Source organism: Lynx rufus, unplaced genomic scaffold, assembly GCF_022079265.1.
Source record: "Lynx rufus isolate CCGP_SWC_20201006 ecotype Redwood Valley unplaced genomic scaffold, mLynRuf1.p SCAF_14, whole genome shotgun sequence".
Lineage (NCBI taxonomy): Eukaryota > Metazoa > Chordata > Mammalia > Carnivora > Felidae > Lynx > Lynx rufus.
In genome coordinates, this window is record NW_025814828.1 from 60,062,704 (window position 1) to 60,084,665 (window position 21,962).

A 21,962-nucleotide genomic window follows, 5' to 3' on the forward strand; every position below is an offset into this window, starting at 1 on the left:
TTTGTCTTAGGTTCTGTTTTCTAGGAATATAGACTGTGACATTGTATAACTTGTGTTTTTAAATTTGAGAGTCTGGTCAAAAGTCCATTTTAATATTACTTCTAACTCTAAGATACCATAATTCCAACAATTTAAAGATATGCATTTAAATAATTGTATTTTTCATTTAATGCAGCCATATGAGGCAAAATGAGTTTGCATGTGAGGTAGAATCCTTGGATTATCACACCTCCAGTATTTAATTCTCTTTTGTTCAAGCATAATATTGCTAATTTATTCGAGGGGAAGACAGAAGGAACCTAATGAAGGTATCCCTTCCTTCCCTTCCTTATCCCAATTCCTTATTTTCCCATTCATCTAAGCATCTCCTGCAACCCTGCCACCTCTATGTATTGTTAGACAGACTTCAACTTCCTGCTTCTTTTCCATAGTCACATAATACTTGATATGGTAACTTTCAATCATTATGATTATATCTAATCTCTATATGCACATTGATTTGCAGAAGTGAGCATAAATTCCACATATGAGTGAAATCATATGCTATTTGTTTTTCTCTGACTTATTTCACTTAGTATAATACTGTCTAGCTCCATCCATGTCATTGCAAATAGCAAGATATCATTCTTTTTTATGGCTCAGTAATATTCCGTGTGTGTGTGTGTGGGTGTGTGTATCTTTTTTCTTCTCAAATCTAGGGTTAAGGTTACGGTTATGGCCAGGCTTATGGTTAGGGCCAGGAAATGAAACAAATGAGCAAAGAGAAAAAAAGAAAAAAAACAACCTAAGAAAGGGACTCTTAACTATAGAGAACAAACTGGTGGTTACCAGAGGGGAGGTAGGTGGGAGGATGGGTTAAATAGGTGATGGGGATTAAGGAGCTCACTTGTAAGGAGCACCAAGTGTTATTGAAGTGTCAATGACTATATTGTACACCTGAAAATAATATTACACTGTATGTTAACTAATTGGAATTTAAATAAAAACTTTTAAAAAAGAAACTAAAAGAACAGTAGGCATAGGGGCACCTGGGTGACTCAGTCTGTTAAGCATTCGACTCTTGGTTTCAGCTCAGGTCATGATCTCATGGTCTGTGAGATGGAGCCCTGCATCAGGCTCTGTGCTGACAGTGCAGAGCCTGCTTGGGATTCTATCTCTCCCCCTCTCTTTCTCTACCTCTCTCTCTGTCTCTCTCAGAATAAATAAATAAACTTAAAAAAAGTTTAAAAAATAGTAGGCATATATTAAAGTCTGAACCAAAACTTTTTCAAATATGCATATTCATTCAATATTTATTATTCAATATTTATTCAACATTCAACATTATTTATAACAAATACAGAGAGAAAAGTGAAGTATTAGATACAGATCTTACCATTATGTAGCTTGAGGTTTTATAATAGAGGCTCTGTGCTTATGTACACAAACAAAAATAGTTCTCAAAGTGGAAGGTAATATGTGGAAGATCACTTGAACAAACCAAAGTGCCTCTAAATGGTAGAGAATTTGGGCTAGAGTTCTGGAAGGATTTCAGAGGATTTAGGATTAGACATGTAAAATCGAGGACAAATGTCTGGAAAATACTGTTTTATTCAGAATTCAACTTGATTAAAAATATTGTCTCTTGTTATTTGAGATATCTAGCCTTTTGTGTGTATAGCACTTGATTAGGCTATTTCTATATTGAACAATCAGAAGATGAATCCTCATCATCACGCCATTTTTACTACTGGAATTACTATTGCTTGTAGTAAGAGGATTAATATTGTGACCTAAACCTGGCCTTTGGGCACATTTTGTGTATAGCAGAAAGTTACCATGGGCTTATTTCTTTTATGTAACCTAAATGACATCAACAACTTCTGAATTTCATACCTTCATTTTTTCTATCAACCACATAGGGAAGAACAAACCTTGTGAATAATTATTGAGACTCTAACGGAAAAATGCAAGTGAAAAAATTCGGTTTTAAAATAAGAGAAAATACTTTTCTTCACAGCAAACTCATCCTTTCAATAAACCAAACAATGATTGTCGAGCCATTAGCAAATTTTTGGCAAGAAAAAACTCAGACCTCCTGATAATAATTTCCAAGCTTGTAAGAGTTAAACAAATGGAACTTAACTGGAAAGAGTTATTTGAACTGACAGATTAATAGGAAAAAAAATTGTCTTTAATGTTCATGTTGGATTTTCAGTCTCTTGAACTTCCATGTATATTTAAGGCAGTTTCTCCTTGTCAAGTCACATGGGTGTCAGTGTGATGAATTTGTATCAGAAGAGTTTGGCTGAAATTTGCCAGGGGGTTGATTTTTGTCAGCCTCTTAAATTTTTCACTGCAATTTGGATATGCCTCTGAGTGAAACCAAAATTTCCTTTAAAAAGAGAATTGTAATATTACTCTATTTCTGTTTCACAATCTTTTAATGAAAAGAACAGTGTTTCAGAGGCCAGGATTTAAAAATCAATGTCACAGGATAACCTATTAAATTCTAATACTTAACCTTGTCTTTTCAGCTAGAACACTGTCAAATGCCATTGTTATTGATAGAAGTGTCTTCATATATAATTGGCAGTCATGCAGTAATAGAGTATCTATAAAATAGTGTCTATTAAAAAATAACTCTGTGCAGAGAAGGCATCATAAGAGATCTGGGAAATGTGTATGTATTTAGGAGCAGTGGGAATACAATACTTAAAATTATTGGTTGTCAATGAGGAGAGAAAAAGAAAAGTACAGATAATGTTAGGGACAATTAAAGCAATTAATGATGGTGTTTGAGGGCACACTGAAGCTTTGTGGGTATGTATGTGCATATGTATTCTCTAGGATTTGCTCTAAATTCTCTTTATGTATCAACAGTATTTTTTCACATGTATACGTGTATGAAAAGTACTAAAGATGGGCACTTTTACCATACATGTTGGTTTATAAAAATCAGGGTATTTCAACAAAAGAAAATATTTGATCCTTTTATATGATTTAACTTTAAATCATTTATATAACCAAGAACATGCATCAATATAGTAAGATCTCTTTGAACCTCAGTTTCTGTTTAATCTTCAAGTTAGATTTTAAAGAATGAAATATAAGGGATTCCATCAATAAATTTAAATAGAAATGCCTTCATTTGAACTAATGGCTGAATAAAATGGTGACATTCTCATGTTAAACATGATGATTTGCTGTATTATATTACACATTTCCACTTATTTCATGGAGAGTAGAATGTTTATGAGCAGCAATTCCAAAAGACGTGAGTTAGCTTAATGGAACTATTCTGCACATTAGAAAATATTTTAACTGATACTGTTTTTTTTTAGTTGTTTTACGGATTATTTGGTAAAATAACTCTAAACACTTTGCACATTGTTCTTTAGTTTCAGCTCAAATTCTCAAGAACAACCTTGCAACAATGGAACAACACATTGTTCATCTGGAACGTGATATCAAGAAATTCCCCGAAACGGAAAATAGACATGATAAGTTTGTGGAGAAGATGACAATATCCTTTATTTATTTAAGCACATTGTTTATTAGTTTCTCTCTCTCTCTCTTTCTCTCTCTCTCTCTCTCTCTCTCTCTCTGTATTTACTGTGTAGTTAGTTCTAAACTTACTACTCTATTCAGACTGGATGAATTTATATAGGCTGTTTTTATATTAGCAGCATAAATTTTAGCTGACAGTGTTTCGAACCAGGTAGATTAGGCAAGGGAACAGTTATATGAGAAAAAATGCCATTTCTCAAAGAAGAATTTCATTTGAAGCTCCGCTGGATATGCAAGGTAAGTCTTACGAGACTTGAGTAGACACAAAACAAAACAAAAAATCTCCTTATGTAACTAGTTGCTTAGAGAAAATGATCAACATAAGTTTTTTGGGGTCAGAAGTTTTTGTTTTTTTTTTCCTCTTTGCATGTGTGCAGGTATTTGCTGAGGACACACATGTATATTCAAGAGCAATCAGAGGATGGCCAATATCAATTGACTGAAAGGATTGAGAAGGATAAAATGGATGCCTGCATGGATGGTTAGATGAATTGATCAGTAGATTATGTATTTAAATAAATTATAGTAGCTATCTATATAACATTAAGTATTTACTTCTAAATAAATATTTTTAAATCCCTATTTTATATACAGTATATTCATATAAAGTATAGAAATATATGAAAGAAGAACTTAAGAAATAGCATTTAGCTTGAATTGCTTAATGTTAAATCTGGCACCTAAATTAAATATGACTTTTTTCTCTTGGTTTTCAAAAGTTTGAGCCATATCATCCTCTTTTAGGTTTAAATAAATATCTTGAACTACATACTGGTTCACCATTTTATCTCTCTAGAGGGAATAAATACTATAAATACTTTATCTGATAAGTAAATTCTTCCAACTATATGACAGTCACCTTGTTTCAAGGTTAAATCTATTACCTTTTTTCTTCTGTGGTATGCTTATTTAACTGCCAAACTTGGAAGTTACGGTACTGAACTTGAATTATTTGAGAATAGCAATTTAGATTTTCATGAAAAATGTTTTTTTTTCATTCAAAGCCATTGGATTCATGAATTAATACTGCTTTATGAGTCTGTTAGTGATTCTGAGTACTTTCATAAATAGGAATATTGGAAACATACGTTTGTGAGTGCTTGGAAGCAGAAAATCCTCAAAAATAACCTTGTATTATGTAACTTCCCACATTGGGATACTTAATGTAAATATTTAGCTTTATTGCTGACTAGATTTTTCTTTTTTTTTTTTAATTTTTTTTTTTCAACGTTTATTTATTTTTGGGACAGAGAGAGACAGAGCATGAACGGGGGAGGGGCAGAGAGAGAGGGAGACACAGAATCGGAAACAGGCTCCAGGCTCCGAGCCATCAGCCCAGAGCCCGACGCGGGGCTCGAACTCACGGACCGCGAGATCGTGACCTGGCTGAAGTCGGACGCTTAACCGACTGTGCCACCCAGGCGCCCCTAGATTTTTCTTAAAAATATGTTATATTGTCCTGTGACTGGAAATACCACCTACATCTCTCAGCTTTTGATTTTGGTTCTTGCCTCATATATTTGAATTTAATTCCTGATCCCCTTGTTCCTTTTAATATTTTCTTCCACGGTTGTCTTATGGCCACACAACAGCTTGCAACATTGAGGAGTCTTTGTTGCTCATTTAGAAAAAGAAAAGTAATTTCAAACCCTCATGAACTTGGCCAAGACTCTTTATTTTGTTTCTCTCTTTATGCAGGTAATTAAGCACTCTAAAATGAAAATCCAAAGCCTCCTGTATCTATATGTTACAGATGAATGGTTATTCTTCATTTAAGTGGCACTAAAGTGTGACTATTTGTCCACAAGGGGATTGCAAATTATATTAAAATGTATGGGGCTGTTACTTTGTATATCATTTTTTTTTTGAAAAACAAAATAAAATATACAGCAATTTATTTTAGGTAAAGTTTAGAATATTGAGTTGAGTTGGTTAAAAACTCCAAGTTAATGAATGACAATGATAAATCCGTTGCTCAAATTATTCTTGCTTTGGAAGACTCCTTAAGGCACCCATTGAGACTTTCAATCTTCTAGAAAATTACAAACAAAATGCATGATCTTCATATGTATATATGTTATATGAATTTTTGTGTCTAATTAATACTTTTCTACTCTTCTAGCACTAACAAAAGAGAAGGATATTTTAAAGTGGGATACTTGATGATGGTTTTTTTTTTTTTTTTTTTTTTTAGTTTATTTATTCTGAGAGAGAGAGTACAAACATGGGTGAGCAGGGGAGGGGCAGAGAGAGAGGAAGAATGCCAAGAAGGCTCTGCACTGTTAGCCCAGAGCCTGATGCGGGGCTCAATTTCATGAACTGCAAGATCATAACCTCAGCTGAAATCGATTGGGCTGCTCAACCAACTGAGCCACCCAGGCATCCTGGAATACTTGATTATGTTTTAAAATTAAAACCACAATTCTATGTTTAGTACAGGATTCTTTCTACTGGATGATCTTTCTGATATTTCTGTCCCCTGCCAATAATTTGTTTTGTTTTAGGTCACTGAACTTTAAATTGAACAACTACAGGCACAAGTATGGGAATAGTTTCCCTTGCAAGTAATCTTACCTACTCAAGAATAATCTCTCTTATAAGGACTATGAATTCAAAAACCGAATAGCACTGCCATGCCTGTCTGCTTTCAGAACAGCATCATTGTTATTGCTAACGACAATGGCATGATTGCCAGAGAGTAACCGAATATGCAGGCTGAATCTTCACCAAATCTCCAAGTAGAGCTAAATCTCATAGCACCTTATGTTCACCCTTACTCTTTCACAATATTGATTGAACACTTAAAATGTGCTAGTCATTCCCAGGCCATGAAAATATAATAGTGCACAAGATGGAGTCACATATTATAAATCTTGTCAGGAACTTAAATAACATTGAATCATCCTTTTAGAGTATGTATGTAAAGTGTAATCAGATTGAGAAAGGATATTCCACACCTTTTTAAAGTAAATGTAAAAAAAAAACAATGACCAGGGAGGTTTAAAAAAAAAAAAAAGAAGACGAAAAGCTCTCCTATGAATGTATTGGCTCAAGCTATTTTCTACATCCTGAAGAATAGCCAGTGGCTTTAGAAGGAACCTTATCACCTCTGTCTCCCTTTCTCTGTCCAAAATTGATTGCTTGTTCTCACTCAGAAAAATAGATGGAAAGAGTAAAATAAGCAAAACTAATTTTATAAGACTACAAAAAAGGGAGAAATGAGGATAATTCTCTTATAAATCATAGTATGGAGGTTCTAGGATCAAAGGGGATAATCTATAATGGATATAATAGCACTAAATATATAGAAATGAACATTGTTCAAAAATCTAACTATGTGGGGAAGTTATTGCTATTATGCAGATTTTTAAAGCAGAATTCTTAGTATTCTTCATGTGCATATGCTCCTAATAGTATTGGAAGTTTTAGTTCATTTGTTCAGTGAATTGAAATAGAGTCTATATTCTTATTTTTAGTAAGTTTAAAAATGGTAATATTCACTTTTATTTGTTGAATGTTTACTATGTATTAGATATTACTTAATTTTACATACTCGAGCTTTAAAAGGCATTCTTGTTTATTAAATGAGGAGTATTTTCCATATATGATACTAGAATTGGCCACCTTGTGCCTGTTTCATTGTAGTGAGCTTGAGCTGTCTTTATATTTGAGGGAGAGAGACAGACAGACAGTGAATGAGCAGGGGAGGGGCAGAGAGAGAGAGAGATGGAGACAGAATCTGAAGCAGGCTTCAGGCTGTCATCACAGAGCCAGACGTGGGGCTCGAACTCACAAGCCGTGAGATCATGACCCGAGCCAAAGTCAGACACTCAACCGACTGAGCCACCCAGGTGCCCCTGTTTTTTTTTTAATTTTTATGTTAATTTATTTATTTTTGAGAGAAAGAGTGAGAGAGAGAGACAGCAGGGGAGGGGAAGAGAGAGAAGGAGATAGAATCCCAAGCAGGCTCCAGGCCATCAGCACAAAGCCTGATGGGGGCTTGAACCCACAAACTGTGAAATCATGACCTGAGCTGAAACCAAGAGTCAGATGCTCAACTGACTGAGCCCCCAGGCACCCCTCAAGCTGTCTTAAGATAACTTCAACAACTCATGACATATTTCTCATAGCCCTGTTGTTTTTAATTTACTAATTTCTAGATTCCACCACTTTTTTCTTTTAAGATTACTAGGAATTATGTAGTCTGTGTCTGTGTTTGGCTCCTATTGGAAATATTGGTGAGGTAGGGGCGCCTGGGTGGCTCAGTCGGTTAAGCGGCCGACTTCGGCTCAGGTCATGATCTCACGGTCCGTGAGTTCGAGCCCCGCGTCGGGCTCTGTGCTGACAGCTCAGAGCCTGGAGCCTGTTTCGGATTCTGTGTCTCCCTCTCTCTGACCCTCCCCCGTTCATGCTCTGTCTCTGTCTCAAAAATAAATAAACGTTAAAAGGAAATAGGTTCAGAATAACACCTGAAATCAATCACATTTTCAAAGTTCTGAAAAATAGCCCATACTAAAGAGAGGTGAGAGGGAGCAGTGTGAATGGATTGCTCGCCAATCCTTAGACCTGGATATCCTCTGAGTGCACATTATATGTGGATTCTGAATTTGCATTTTTTTTCTACTTGACCAGTAATGTGACTGTGCAAGATTTTTTCTTTCTTGCTTTGTAATTGAAGGATCACTTTTACTTATTACTCCTTGCTTTTTCTGACAGGAAAGAAGACCATTCTTAAAAAAGGGCTTCTTAGACTTTTAAATATGTGTTGTGATTTAACATCTTAAGCTGTCTAAAAAGCACATTAACCACAATATTCACCTTCCTGCTTATATCCTGTTCACAAATTTCTTATCACATTTTCTCACATAGATTTTGTCAATGGCAGGGCAGTCTACTGCCCAAAGTCAACTTAGTTTTTTGATTGACTGGTGGCTAAATGACTTCACCAACTGGAGGACAGGAGTGACTGAAAAGCAGGGGTTCAGTGACTGAACCTTTAACACATTGACAAGAGCTGACAGAATGTTAATGACATTAACACCTGTCATCTAACTATCTACTCCTGGGATTTCCTCATAGTAGAAGGGAAAATCATGTAAACTGGTTAAAAACCAAGTTACTGAGGAAACACACTGTTCTTACCAGACAATTCAAAACAGATTTGGGGTCTCTACTGCATTGCAATTATGTTAATTTTTATTCCACTTTCTTTAATAAGAGATTTTTTTGAAAGATGAGAAAACCCACAATTATTCAACCACAGTAACATTAATCACATTTGAGACCATGCCAGTAACAGGGTTTAGTGAGATGATGATCCACACGTTGTAAATTAATGGCATGTAATCAATATAACCAAAATGAAATATCAAAAGCCAAGGACTCCCCCATTGTTTTATATTAATATAGTAATATAACTGTTTTCTAACTCCTGAAGAAAAAACAAGGACTTAGACTAGACTGGAGGGAATTTCACTGGATATGACCCTCTCTCCTTACCTTCAATTGCCTGCTGCTCTCAAACTCAGAAAATTAGGAAGTTCAAAGCAAAACATTTTATGAGAATGCTCAGGGAGAGAGGGTCCAGGATATAAGAAATGAGTAAGTAAGTAAGTAAATAAATAAACAAACAAACAAACAAACAAACATGGGCAGTAATGGCGATAATGCATATATATTGAAAAGCAAATTGTTTTAGAAAACCACATAAGGGAAAATATTGCTTTTCTAAAAAGGAAGATTGTTATTTTTTTTAAATACACTCTTCATAATGTTATTGAGTGTTTTTTTTAATGTTTATTTTATTTTTAGATAGCACAAGCAGGGGAAGGGCAGAAAGAGAGAGGGACAGAGGATCTGAAGTGGGCTCTGCACTGACAGCAGAGAACCTGATGCGGGGCTCAAACCCACAAACCATGAGATCATTACATGAGCTGAAGCCAAACGTCTAACTGACTGAGCCACCCAGGCGCCCTGAGTGTTTTTTATTTTAATTATTTGTGCATTGATTTGAAATAGAAAGTATAATCATACATACTACTACTAATAATAAAATGATAATAAAACAATAATAATAAACAGTTTGGTGAATGTCATATGACAGTCACAGTGCTAGGAATACACACACACACACACACACACACACACACACACATACTCATACACAATCCCAGTTGTGTTTAGAAAACTCTCAAATTGCACCAAATACTGAGGACATTTTATGTTTCAAAAACTGTTAACTTTTCCCCCAAAATTGCTTTTACTATTGGCAAGGGATTGAATGTCAGTATTTTTGAATGTCAGCGGAAAACCTAAAGCTCTACAAACCTTGTGGGAGCTTTAATTTTTCAGCTAAAGAGGTTCGAGTAGATTTAGCTATCCCACCGAACTTTCCCATCACCAGATATTTGCCCATTGCTCGTTTACATAGAGCTTAACTACAGTGGTTTCCTTTTTCAACATTTACTTTTTTATTTAAACAGCCTAATCAAGAGTTATAAAAACACTGGATCAGTCTTTTCAAATAAAAGTGAAATGCAGCAGCTCAATAGGTTAGTCTTACAAAAGAAGCCCTGCTGCCTGCTTGAAGTTTAGGTGTTAAAATGATGTTTTTTTCAAATGCCGAAAGATCTAGTTTTGGATAGCAAGGTCATATCTTTGAGTTGCAAGTTTATAAAAACCTGGAAATTCTTTTGATTTGTGGTGTGTGTGTGTGTGTGTGTGTGTGTGATGAGATTAACATTCTTGATAGGTTAATTATAGGAAGATTTCTATAATTTTATTAACTCAGTCATGCTATACATAGAACTTATTGCCTCACTCTTTGTTTTCCTGCTCCTATATGTTGTTATTTATGTTTTTATAACATAAAATGCCAAGATTCTTAGGTTAGTAATACTAATATTGATCCAAAACTATTTTCCTCTTCCATAAGTCATTGCTTTACATTTAAATCTTAATGTTCTTGAGAGTAAAGTGTTTTAATATTTATTTCCTTTAGAGGAAATAAAAGTATCAGCTTTCAATAAGTTAGCCCGAACCCAGATATTCAGGAAAATGAAATGATAATTCCAAGTTATGCAAATTAAATACATTTAAACACAAAGGGATTATATTAGGTGATCTTGAATGTCCCTTTCAGCTCTAAAATGTTTTTATATTCCTAATCCAGTGTAGTGTTTCTATCCTTGTTCTACTTAAATATTAAGTCCATAAATATTGAAATAATTTCCTCCCTGATATTTATTTCATGTCACTAGTATTGATAATATAGTACCATAATGTTATTCCTACTGGTAAACAAATGTATTCATTCAACAAATGAATTCAGCAAATTTTATAAAAATACCTACTATGTTTCAAGCCCTGTTTTTTCCCAGTGAGGATTCAATGATAAAGTTTACATATACATATACATATACATATACATATACATATACATATTCCAGTGCAGTAGACAAGTGAAAAACAAATTTGTAGTATAATACCAAAACATGATTACTGATAAAAATAAAGTTGGGCAAAATGATTAAAAATGATAGTAGGAGCTTTTTTTTCTAAAGATAAATTGGTTAGGGAAGACCCCCTATGAGGGAGTAAAATTTAAACAGAGAAGTGAATCAAGTGATGGAATGATTTGTGTGAATAACCGAGGGAGGAGCCATCTATACAGAGGGTACTACTAGTGCAAAGACTTTGAGGTGTGAACATGAGCATGGAAGTATGCAAAAAATAGCAAGAAGACCAGTGTGGCTAGTTTGCAGTGAGACAGGCAGAAAATAAGAAGAAAGAGTAGTGAAGGTGAAATCATGGAAGACCTTGTTGTATGATGGAAAGACATTTGAGGATTGAAAAGAGGAGAATGACCATTACATAGATGAGGAAGACTGAAGGAGGAGGAATAGAAGTTGTGGCAGTAGTGAATCATGACTTTGGTTTCAGATCTGTTAAGTTTGAGACACTATTAGGCATCCAGGCGGAGATGCAAAGCCTAGAATATTTGAGCCTAAACTCTAGGGAAGGGTCCAAACTTGAAATAAAAATTTAGGAACCATCAGCATGTAGATGCTATTTAAAACCATTAGATTAGGTAAGATTACCTAGATAATGTCAACAGAAGAGAGGCCCAAGGCCTAAAGTCTAGGGCACTCGAACATTTAGAAGTTACGGAGATGAGAAGACTTTTAACAAAAGAGGTGGGGAAACCAAAGGTACAGCTAGTGTGATAGGAGGAAACCAGAAAATTGTACTGGCCTGGAATCCAAGTGACAAAAATATTTGAAGAAGGATCCTTTTGACTAGACTCATGTATTCTATGTATTGGTTAAAAATATATTATTGTGGACTTGTTAAATTAACATTTGTTAAGTGGAGGCAGTTCAACAAAAGACCACAAGAAAAGTTTATTACTCACAGGTCCTGGAGGAAGTAGGTACACAGCAGCCCCCAAGTGGCCACATGGCAGGAAGGCCAAGGTAGAGTGGAGGCAGAGAAAGCTACAGGACTTAGAGCACATAACTTCATCAGAGTACATGGGTGGAGTGGTTAGGGATTCCTGGGCTACAGCCAGATTGGTCAAATCCAACCCAAAGCAGCAGTGTTTTGGTAAGCTCTACAAGGGTCTTCTCTAATGGGGACACAAGGGAAAGGCCCTGGGTGGGTGGAAGGGGCACTGTTGGTCAGAAGGGCTGCTTGGCAAATCTTATCAGGAATTTACATTTACTTGTGACTGTGAGCTGCTATCGCCATGCTTTTTGGGAGGCACTAATGTCACTTCAAGGCCCTTGCATGCCACTTGGCCACACAAAATGGACCAGGCAGCAATATCGTGGAGTAGTGTAGCTAAATTCTCCACAGGTATTATGTATAAGGCATTGCACACAGGGAGGAACTACTGACTTGACAATCCTCTTTAAGTATTTTATTGACAAAATGTAGACTCATATCATGCATTTCTTTGTTTACTTTGCTATTTGTTCAGATAGTGCACACACAGGTTAGATTTGGTTTTGTTTTTTTTTTTTTTAGGTAAAAGTAACTTAACTTTATTTTTTAGTTTTTAAAATTTACATCCAAATTAGTTAGTATATAATGAAGCAATGATTTCAGGAGTAGATTCCTTAATGTCCCTTACCCATTTAGCCCATCCTCCATCCCACAACCCCTCCAGCAACCCTGTTTGTTCTCCATATGTATGAGTCTCTTTTGTTTTGTCCCCCTCCCTGTTTTTGTATTATTTTTGTTTCCCTCCCATTATGTTCATCTGTTTTGTCTCTTAAAGTCCTCATATGAGTGAAGTCATATGATTTTTGTCTTTCTGACTAATTTCACTTAGCATAATACCCTCCAGTTCCATCCACGTAGTTGCAAATGGCAAGATTTCATTCATTTTGATTACCGAGTAATACTCCATTGTATATATATACCACATCTTCTTTATCCATTCATCCATCGATGGACATTTGGGCTCTTTCCATACTTTGGCTATTGTTGACAGTGCGGCTATAAACATGGGGGTGCATGTGTCCCTTCGAAACAGCACACCTGTATCCCTTGGACAAATACCTAATAGTGCAATTGCTGGGTCGTAGGGTAGTTCTATTTTTAGTTTTTTGAGAAACCTCCATACTGTTGTCCAGAGTGGCTGCACCAGCTTGCATTCCCACCAACAATACAAAAGAGATCCTCTTTCTCCGCATCCTCGCCAATATCTTTTGTTGCCTGAGTTGTTAATGTTAGCCATTCTGATAGGTGTAAGGTGGTATCTCATTGTGGTTTTCATTTGTATTTCCCTGATGATGAGTGATGTTGAGCATTTTTTCATGTGTCGGTTGGCCATCTGGATGTCTTCTTTGGAGAAGTATCTGTTCATTTCTTTTGCCCATTTCTTCACGGGATTATTTGTTTTTTGAGTGTTGAGTTGGATAAGTTCTTTGCAGATTTTGGATGCTAACCCTTTATCTGATATGTAATTTGCAAATATCTTCTCCCAGTCTGTTGGTTGCCTTTAGATTTGCTGATTATTTAGTTCACTGGGCAGAAGCTTTTTATTTTGATGAGATCCCAGTAGTTCATTTTTGCTTTTGTTTCCCTTGCCTCTGAAGATGTGTTGAGTAAGAAACTGCTGCATCCAAGATCAAAGAGGTTTTTGCCTGATTTCTCCTTGAGGATTTTGATGGCTTCCTGTCTTACATTGAGGTCTTTCATCCATTTTGAGCTTATTTTTGTGTATGGTGTAAGAAAGTGGTCCAGGTTCATTCTTCTGCATGTCGCTGTCCACTTTTCCCAGCACCACTTGCTGAAGAGACTGTCTTTATTCCATTGGATATTCATTCCTGCTTTGTCAAAGATTAGTTGGTCATATGTTTGTGGGTCCATTTCTGGGTTCTCTGTTCTGTTCTATTGATCTGAGTGTCTGTTCTTGTGCCAGTACTATACTATATTGATGATTACAACTTTGTAGTATAGCTTGAAGTCTGGGATTGTGATGCCTCCTACTTTGGTTTTCTTTTTCAAGATTGCTTGGGCTGTTCGGGGTCTTTTCTGGTTCCATACAAATTTTAGGATTATTTGTTCTAGTTCTGTGAAGAATGCTGGTGTTACTTTGATAGGGATTGCGTTGACTATGTAGACTGCTTTGGGTAGTATCGACATTTTAACAATATTTGTTCTTCCTATCCAGGAGCATGGAATCTTTTTCCATTTCTTTGTGTCTTCTTCAATTTCTTTCATACACTTTCTATAGTTTTCAGTATATAGATTTTTCACCTCATTGGTTAGATTTACTTGTAGGTATTCTATGGTTTTTGGTGCAACTGTAAATGAGATAGATTTCTTGATTTCCCTTTCTGTTGCTTCATTGTTGGTGTATAGGAATGCAACCAATTTCTGTGCATTGATTTTATATCCTGCCACTTTGCTGAATTCATGAATCAGTTCTAGCAGTTTTTTTTGGTGGAATCTTTTGGGTTTTCCATATAGAGTATCATGTCATCTGCAAAGACTGAAAGTTAGACCTCCTCCTGGCCGATTTGGATGCCTTTTATTTCTTTGTGTTGTCTGATTGCAGAGGCTAAGACTTCCAATACTATGTTGAATAACAGTAGTGAGAGTGGACATCCCTGTCTTGTTCCTGACCTTAGGTGGAACACTCTCAGTTTTTCCCCATTGAAGATGATATTAGCATTGGGTCGCTTGTATATGGCTTTTATCATCTCGAGGTATGATCCTTCTATCCCTACTCTCTTGAGGATTTTTATCAAGAAAGGATGCTGTATTTGTCAAATGCTTTCTCTGCATCTATTGAGAGGATCATATGGTTCTTGTCTTTTCTTTTATTGATGTGATGAATCATGTTAATTGTTTTTTGGATATTGAACCAGCCCTGCATCCCAGGTATAAATCCCACTTGGTCGTGGTGAATAATTTTTTAATGTACTGTTGGATCCGGTTGGCTAATATATTGTTGATGATTTTTGCATCCATGTTCATCAGGGAAATTGGTCTATAGTTCTCCTTTTTAGTGGGGTCTCTGTCTTTTTTTGGAATCAGGGTAATGCTGGGTTCATAGAAAGAGTTTGGATGTTTTCCTCCCATTTCTATTTTTTGGAACAGTTTCAAGAGAATAGGTGTTAACTCTTCCTTAAATGTTTGGTAAAATTCCCCTGGAAAGCCATCTGGCCCTGGACTCTTATTTTTTGGGAGATTCTTGATTAATAAATCAATTTCCTTACTGGTGATGGGTCTGTTCAAATTTTCTATTTCTTCCTGTTTCAGTTTTGGTAGTGTATATGTTTCTAGGAATTTGCCCATTTCTTCCAGATTGCCCATTTTATTGGCATATAATTACTCATAATATTCTCTTATTATTGCCTTTATTTTTGTTGTGTTGGTTGTGATTTCTCCTCTTTCATTCCTGATTTTACTTCTTTGGGTCCTTTCCTTTTTCTTCTTGATCAAACTGGCTAGTGGTTTATCAATTTTGTAAATTCTTTCAAAGAACCAACTTCTGGTTTCATTGATCTGTTCTGGTTTTTTGTTTGTTTGTTTGTTTGTTTGTTTGTTTTTAGTTTCGATAGCATTGATTTCTACTCTAATCTTTATTATTTCCTGTCTTCTGCTGGTTTTGGGTTTTATTTGCTGTTCTTTTTCCAGCTCCTTAAGGCATAAGGTTAGGTTGTGTATCTGAGATCTTTCTTCCTTCTTTAGGAACGCCTGAATTGCTACATACTTTCCTCTTATGACTGCCTTTGCTGTGTCCCAGAGGTTTTGGGTTGTGGTGCTATCATTTTCATTGACTTCCATATACTTTTTAATTTCTTCTTTAACTTCTTGGTTAGCCCATTCATTCTTTAGTAGGATGTTCTTCAGTCTCCAAGTATTTGTTACCTTTCCAAATTTTTTTATTGTGGTTGATTTAGAGATTCATAGCATTGTGGTCTGAAAATATGCATGGTATGATCTTGATCTTTTTGTACTTACTTAGGGCTGATTTGTGTCCCAGTATATGGTCTATTCTGGAGAACGTTCCATGTGCACTGGAGAAGAATGTATATTCTGCTGCTTTATGATGAAATGTTCTGAATATATCTGTTAAGTACATCTGGTCCAATGTGTCATTCAAAGCCATTGTTTCCTTGTTGATTTTTTGATTTGATGATCTGTCCATTGCTGTGAGTGAGGTGTTAAAGTCTCCTATTATTATGGTATTACTATCGATGAGTTTCTTTATGTTTGTGATTAATTGATTTATATATTTGGGTGCTGCCACATTTGGCGCATAAATGTTTATAATTGTTAGGTCTTCTTGGTGGATAGACCCCTTGATTATGATATAATGCCCTTCTGCATCTCTTGATTCAGTCTTTATTTTAAAGTCTAGATTGTCTGATATAAGTATGGCTTTCTCTTGTTGACCATTAGCATGATAGATGGTTCTCCATCCCCTTATTTTCAATCTGTAGGTGTCTTTAGGTCTAGATTGGGTCTCTTGTAAACAGTATATAGATGGGTCTTGTTTTCTTATCCACTCTGTTACCCTATGTCTTTTGATTGGAGCATTGAGTCGATTGATGTTTAGGGTGAGTACTGAAAGATATTAATTTATTGCCATTATGATGCTTGTAGAGTTAGATTTTCTGGTGGTGTTCTCTGGTTCTTTCTAATCTTTTGTTGCTTTTGATATATATATATATATATTTTTTCATCTTTTTTCCCCTCAGAGAGTCCCCCTTAAAATTTCTTGCAGGGCTGGTTTAATGGTCACAAACTCCTTTAATTTTTGTTTGTCTGGGAAACTTTTTATCTCTCCTTCTATTTTGAATTACAGCCTTGCTGGATAAATAATTCTTGGCTGCATATTTTTCTGATTCAGCACACTGAACATATCTCACCACTCCTTTCTGGCCTGCCAAGTTTCTGTGGATAGGTCTGCTGCAAACCTGATCTGTCTTCTCTTGTAGGTTAGGGACTTTTTTTCCCTTGCTGCTTTCATGATTCTCTCCTTGCCTCAGTATTTTGTGAATTTGACTATGATATGCCTTGTTGATGGTCGTTTTTTGTTGAATCTAATGGGGGTCCTCTGTGCTTCCTGGATTTTGATGTCTGTGTCTTTCCCCAGGTTAGGAAAGTTTTCTGCTATGATTTGCTCACATAACCCTTCTACCCCTATTTCTCTCTCTTCCTCCTCTGGGACCACTATGATTCTGATGTTGTTCCTTTTTCATGAGTGACTGATTTCTCTAATTCTTAAATCATGCTCTTTTTCCTTAATCTCCCTCTTTTTTTCTTCTTCGTTATTCTCTATAAGTTTGTCCTCTACATCGCTGATTCTCTGTTCTGCCTCATCCATCGTTGCTGCTGCTGCATCCATCCGTGATTGCAGCTCAGTTATAGCATTTTTTATTTCATTCTGGCTATTTTTTACTTCTTTTATCTCTGCAGAAAGGGATTCTAATCTATTTTCGACTCCAGATAGTATTCTTATTATCATGATTATAAATTCTCTTTTAGACATCTTGCTTGTATCCATGTTGGTTAAATCCCTGTCTGTCATTTCTTGGTGCTCTTTCTTTTGGGGTGAATTCCTTCATTTTGTCATTTTGAAGGGAGAAAAGGAATTAATGAAGTAGAAAAATTGAAATTAAAAAATTAAAATTAAAAAAATATTAAAATTAAAAATTAAAAACACACACACACAAATTGAATAGATGATGCTAGATCCTAGGTCTGTTTTGGTCTGGTTGTAGAAAGTGGTTTGACCAATTAGAGAAACAAAGAAACAAACAAACAATCAAACAAACAAAAAAGGAGGGGAGAGAAAAAAAAGGAAATCGTTTGAGAATTTGAAAAATTGAATACACGAATGTAGACTAAAATACACAAAAGTAGAGAATATAGTGGAAAAAATTATAGAAAAAATATTTTCAGTAAAAATCAAAAATATGATTTTTTTCATTTTCTGTATTTAAGAAAAAAGAAAAGAAATGAATAAGATAAAAGATTAAAAAAGAATAAAAGAAAAGACAAAAAAAAGAAATCGTTTGAAAATTTGAAGAAGTGAGTATACTGTAGTAGACTGAAATAAAATGATGGGAGTAAGATAGAATTTGAAAAAAATTACATAAAAGCAAAAAATATAGTGATAAAAATTAAATAAAAATATTTTTAAAAGAAATTGAACGTAAAAATGAAGTTTTCTCTTTCTGCATTCAAGAAAAAGAAAAGAAATGAAAAAAAGAGCAAAAATAAAAAGAAAGAAAAAAAGGAAATTGTTTGAAAATTTGAAAAGGTGAGTACACTGAAGTAGACTAAAATAAAATGATGGAAGTGAAGTGGAATTTGAAAAAATTAAACAAAAGTAAAAAATATAGTAATAAAAATTAAAAACAGATATTTTAGTAAAAATTTAAAATAAAAATGTGTTTTTTTCCCTTTCTGTTTTCAAGAAAAAGAATTGTAAAAGAGAAAAAGGAAAAAGAGGAAAAAAAATTGAATAGATGAACCTGCTAACAGATTCAGTAGGACTGAAATTGTTTCATTTTCCCGTAGAGGTCAGTCCATGTAGCTCTTTATAGTCCATAAATTAAGCCGCCAGTGAGGTTTGTGTTCTTAAAGAGCGAAGTTGGCCCAGTTGGGCAGGGTTCAGTGTAACAGCTCCGCTTTCCACTAGATGGTGCTGCTAGCCTACTGGGGTGGATTGTTGCGGTGCTCCTAGGTGCGCATGCGCAGGAGCGGTAAAAAAATGACGCCACCCGGTCTGCTCACCCGGATCAGCAATCGCGCACCAGTCCTCCATCTTCAGCTCTTGTCCACTCCCCGCTCTTCCACTCTCCATGACCAGGCCCCAGGCAGTACCTCTCTCCCAAGTTTTGTCTCAGATGTGGCTGTTTTCCCCAGCCCCTTACTTCCGAAGGACTGCGGCTTTGACCCGTTCCGCCCCTCTTTGGGAGGGTCTCACTGAGCAATGGCCGAATGTCAGCTGCACCCAGGAATGCCCGCTGGACCCTGCTGTTGCTGGTGCCTCGAGACTGTGGCCAGGTGCCAGCCCGCCCCCAAAAAATATCAAGAGACAGTGTAGCCTCAGCATTTCAGGGACCATGGAAAACTGCAACACACATCTGGCATCAGGCTTCACCCTCAACAACCTTTCCCCAGCACCAGCGAATGTGGCTGCCTTCCGGGGTCTGCTGGGACCAGGTGGCTCTAACAGTCTCTACCAAATGTCCTTCCAGCAGTGGAGCTGCTTTTCCCCGTGTGGCCCGAGAACCTCCCGGACCCCACTCTGTTCCTGGGGATTCACCTGTCCTACCAGAGCACCTCCAGGTATCTAGCTGCGGAGTTGCAGCCTTTGCACTCCCCGTATTTACAGTCTTAATGGAATTTAAACCCTCTCCTTTCTCCTTTCTCCCTTTTTAGTTTAGTCCCTGCAGCTGTTTCCAATTTTCTACTTTCTGTCCAACTGCTTTTGGGGAGGGTTGCTTTTCCCATATACTCCCCCCCCCAGTCTCCCTCCTCTCTCTGCCCGCAAAAGTGGTTCCCTACCTTTTAGGCTTCTCACTACCCAAGTTCAGCTCTCCATCCCCGCATATCTGCTGAATTCTGTGGTTCAGGTTGGGCAGATTGTTGTGTTAATCCTCCAATCAACTTCCTAGGTGTGTAGGATGGTTTAGTGTTGGTCTGGCTGTATTTCAGGGACGCGAGACACCCAAAAAGCTTCCATGCTGTTCTGCCACCATGGCTCCTCCCCTCGATTTGTTTTCTTCTATTGTAGCTGACTCTGTATTTCCACATCAATCAAAATGTCCCCATTAAGTTGTTAATCACAAATAATTGCCATGAGGCATTCATTTCATGTTTTTAGCATCCTTTACTTTAAAGGCTATGAAATGCTTTGAACAAGTATTCAGTGAAATCTCAATTATCTGGAATTCCATTAGCATATATTCCTTTATAGGTATCCAGGATTTCCAGGTTTGAGCATTAACCATTTAAATGCTGGAATCATACCCCATTCTGGGGGTGGGTGATGGAGAAATAGCATTCTGAAGTTCAGTATTATATTGAGAACCAGCCATATGCTAGGCATTTTATTAGCCGCAGTAACTATACTCTTATCTGCCTCTATAAACAGAATGTTTCAACTGTAATTTTATTATATCTTAATGATCTTGGATTATCAGGTCCTTTGAAGTGCTTTAGAAGTATTCATCCTGGTGATACAGTATTATATTTCTCCATCTTACCTTAGGTCTGAAACTTTATTTCATTATTTGCTTTAACAATGTCACATTGGTGTTTTTGAGACATAGATGACTGCCCCTGTGTGTGAATAAGTGTATGTATGACTGTGTCTTAACTTTCTCTTTTTCCGTCTATATGTATCTGTGTCTCACAGAAATACACATATATAGACACACAAACTGAACACCTCACTCATTTAAAGGCATTTTATTGAAGCATAAATGGGCAAAGAGAGAGGGAGACACAAAATCTGAAGCAGGCTTCAGGCTCTGAGCTGTCAGCACAGGGCCCATGTGGATCTCAAACTCACAAACTGTGAGATCATGACCAGAGCTAAATCCAGACGCTTAACCAACTGAGCCAGCCAGGTGCCCCTAATCTTCTGTCTCTTTAGAAATGACTTTAATCTCTATAGTAAATGTATACTACCCATGTTATTGCTCTTAATTTCTGCAAGTATTATTCTGTCATTATGTTTGTTCTAGTTCCTCATTAATCCAGATCAGTACAAAGGAAGAACATCAAAGCTGGAAGCAGTTGACAGTAGTGTAGATGAGAGACTCATTCAAAACATATTCTACTCCCCTTATAAAAAGTTGGGGCATGGCATGCCTAGAGAGGAGTGGTACTTTAATAAGACCCATCTGCCAATGGCATGCAGAATGACTAAAACAGGGAGACACAGAAAACAGGAATATCACTTTAGAAAGTCAAATATTTCCTATGCAACAAGCACCATTCTGGGACCTTCTGGGAGAGAGATTAATAAGACAGTGTCCCTGTTTTCATGGAATTTAAATTTTACTTGAGGTGGAGCTGGACAGAGGATTGGAGATTCAGTTGTCCTAAGTGCTACTGAAGGAAAGTAGTGGTAGTGACTGGGTGCTACTTTAGATTGAGAGGGCTGAAAGATCTTTTTGTCCAGGTGACATTTGAACCAAGGCCTAACATATACAAAGGTTCCAACCATGCAAAAATCTGGGTAAAAGCATTTTGGGTAGGGGTAATAGCTTGTTCAAAATTGTGAAAATGGAAATAAGCTTTGTTTAAGGAACAGAAAAAGGCCACGGTGGCTGGTATGTGGTTAACAAAGAGGAAATGAATAGAAGATGAATGCCGAGAAACAGGTAGGAAATAGATCATGTAGGTCCTTGTAGGCCAGGATAAGGAGTTGGAACATAAGTGTACCAATCTAGGTGTTGAGTAAGATTATTATTGCTACTGGACTGAGTTTTAACTAACCAGTCCTCTAAATGAGTTAGCATTTATGTTAAGCTAGGTGCTAGAGATCTCATGGAGAATAAGTCATAGTACTTGCCCCCAAAGAATTTCTGTATAAATAATACATTCTTTTGATTTAAAAAAATAAGAATTTTGCCCACAACTTTGGAAGAACCATTACTGGCTATTTTGTTTTTGTCTTTGTTTTATACAAATTATTTTGTCTCATAAGGATCTGTTGCCAGCATTTATTTTGATGATGGACTTTGCAAGTGTATGTTTCATTCATTCTTGGTTTGGACAGTATTATCTTTGCGTGCTATGCCTGACAATTAGAGCTATGACTCATCATCTTTACTGGAACACTATCAGAACATCTAGAACAATGTCTAATATAAGGCAGCTATGCTGTCTACCTCCAAACAAATGATTCTTTGGTGGTTGGATATATT

The 21,962-nt window shown here is 36.3% G+C and overlaps 1 protein-coding gene across 1 annotated transcript in view; it reads left to right on the forward strand.

Annotated features, from left to right (window-relative positions):
* DIAPH2 (diaphanous related formin 2) overlaps positions 1-21,962 on the forward strand; it is a 1,004,420-nt gene that overhangs the window by 634,920 nt on the left and 347,538 nt on the right. Inside the window, exon 23 of the mRNA XM_047076289.1 lies at positions 3,381-3,505. Within this exon, the coding sequence (XP_046932245.1) occupies positions 3,381-3,505 (125 nt within the window). The remainder of the gene's footprint in view (positions 1-3,380; positions 3,506-21,962) is intronic.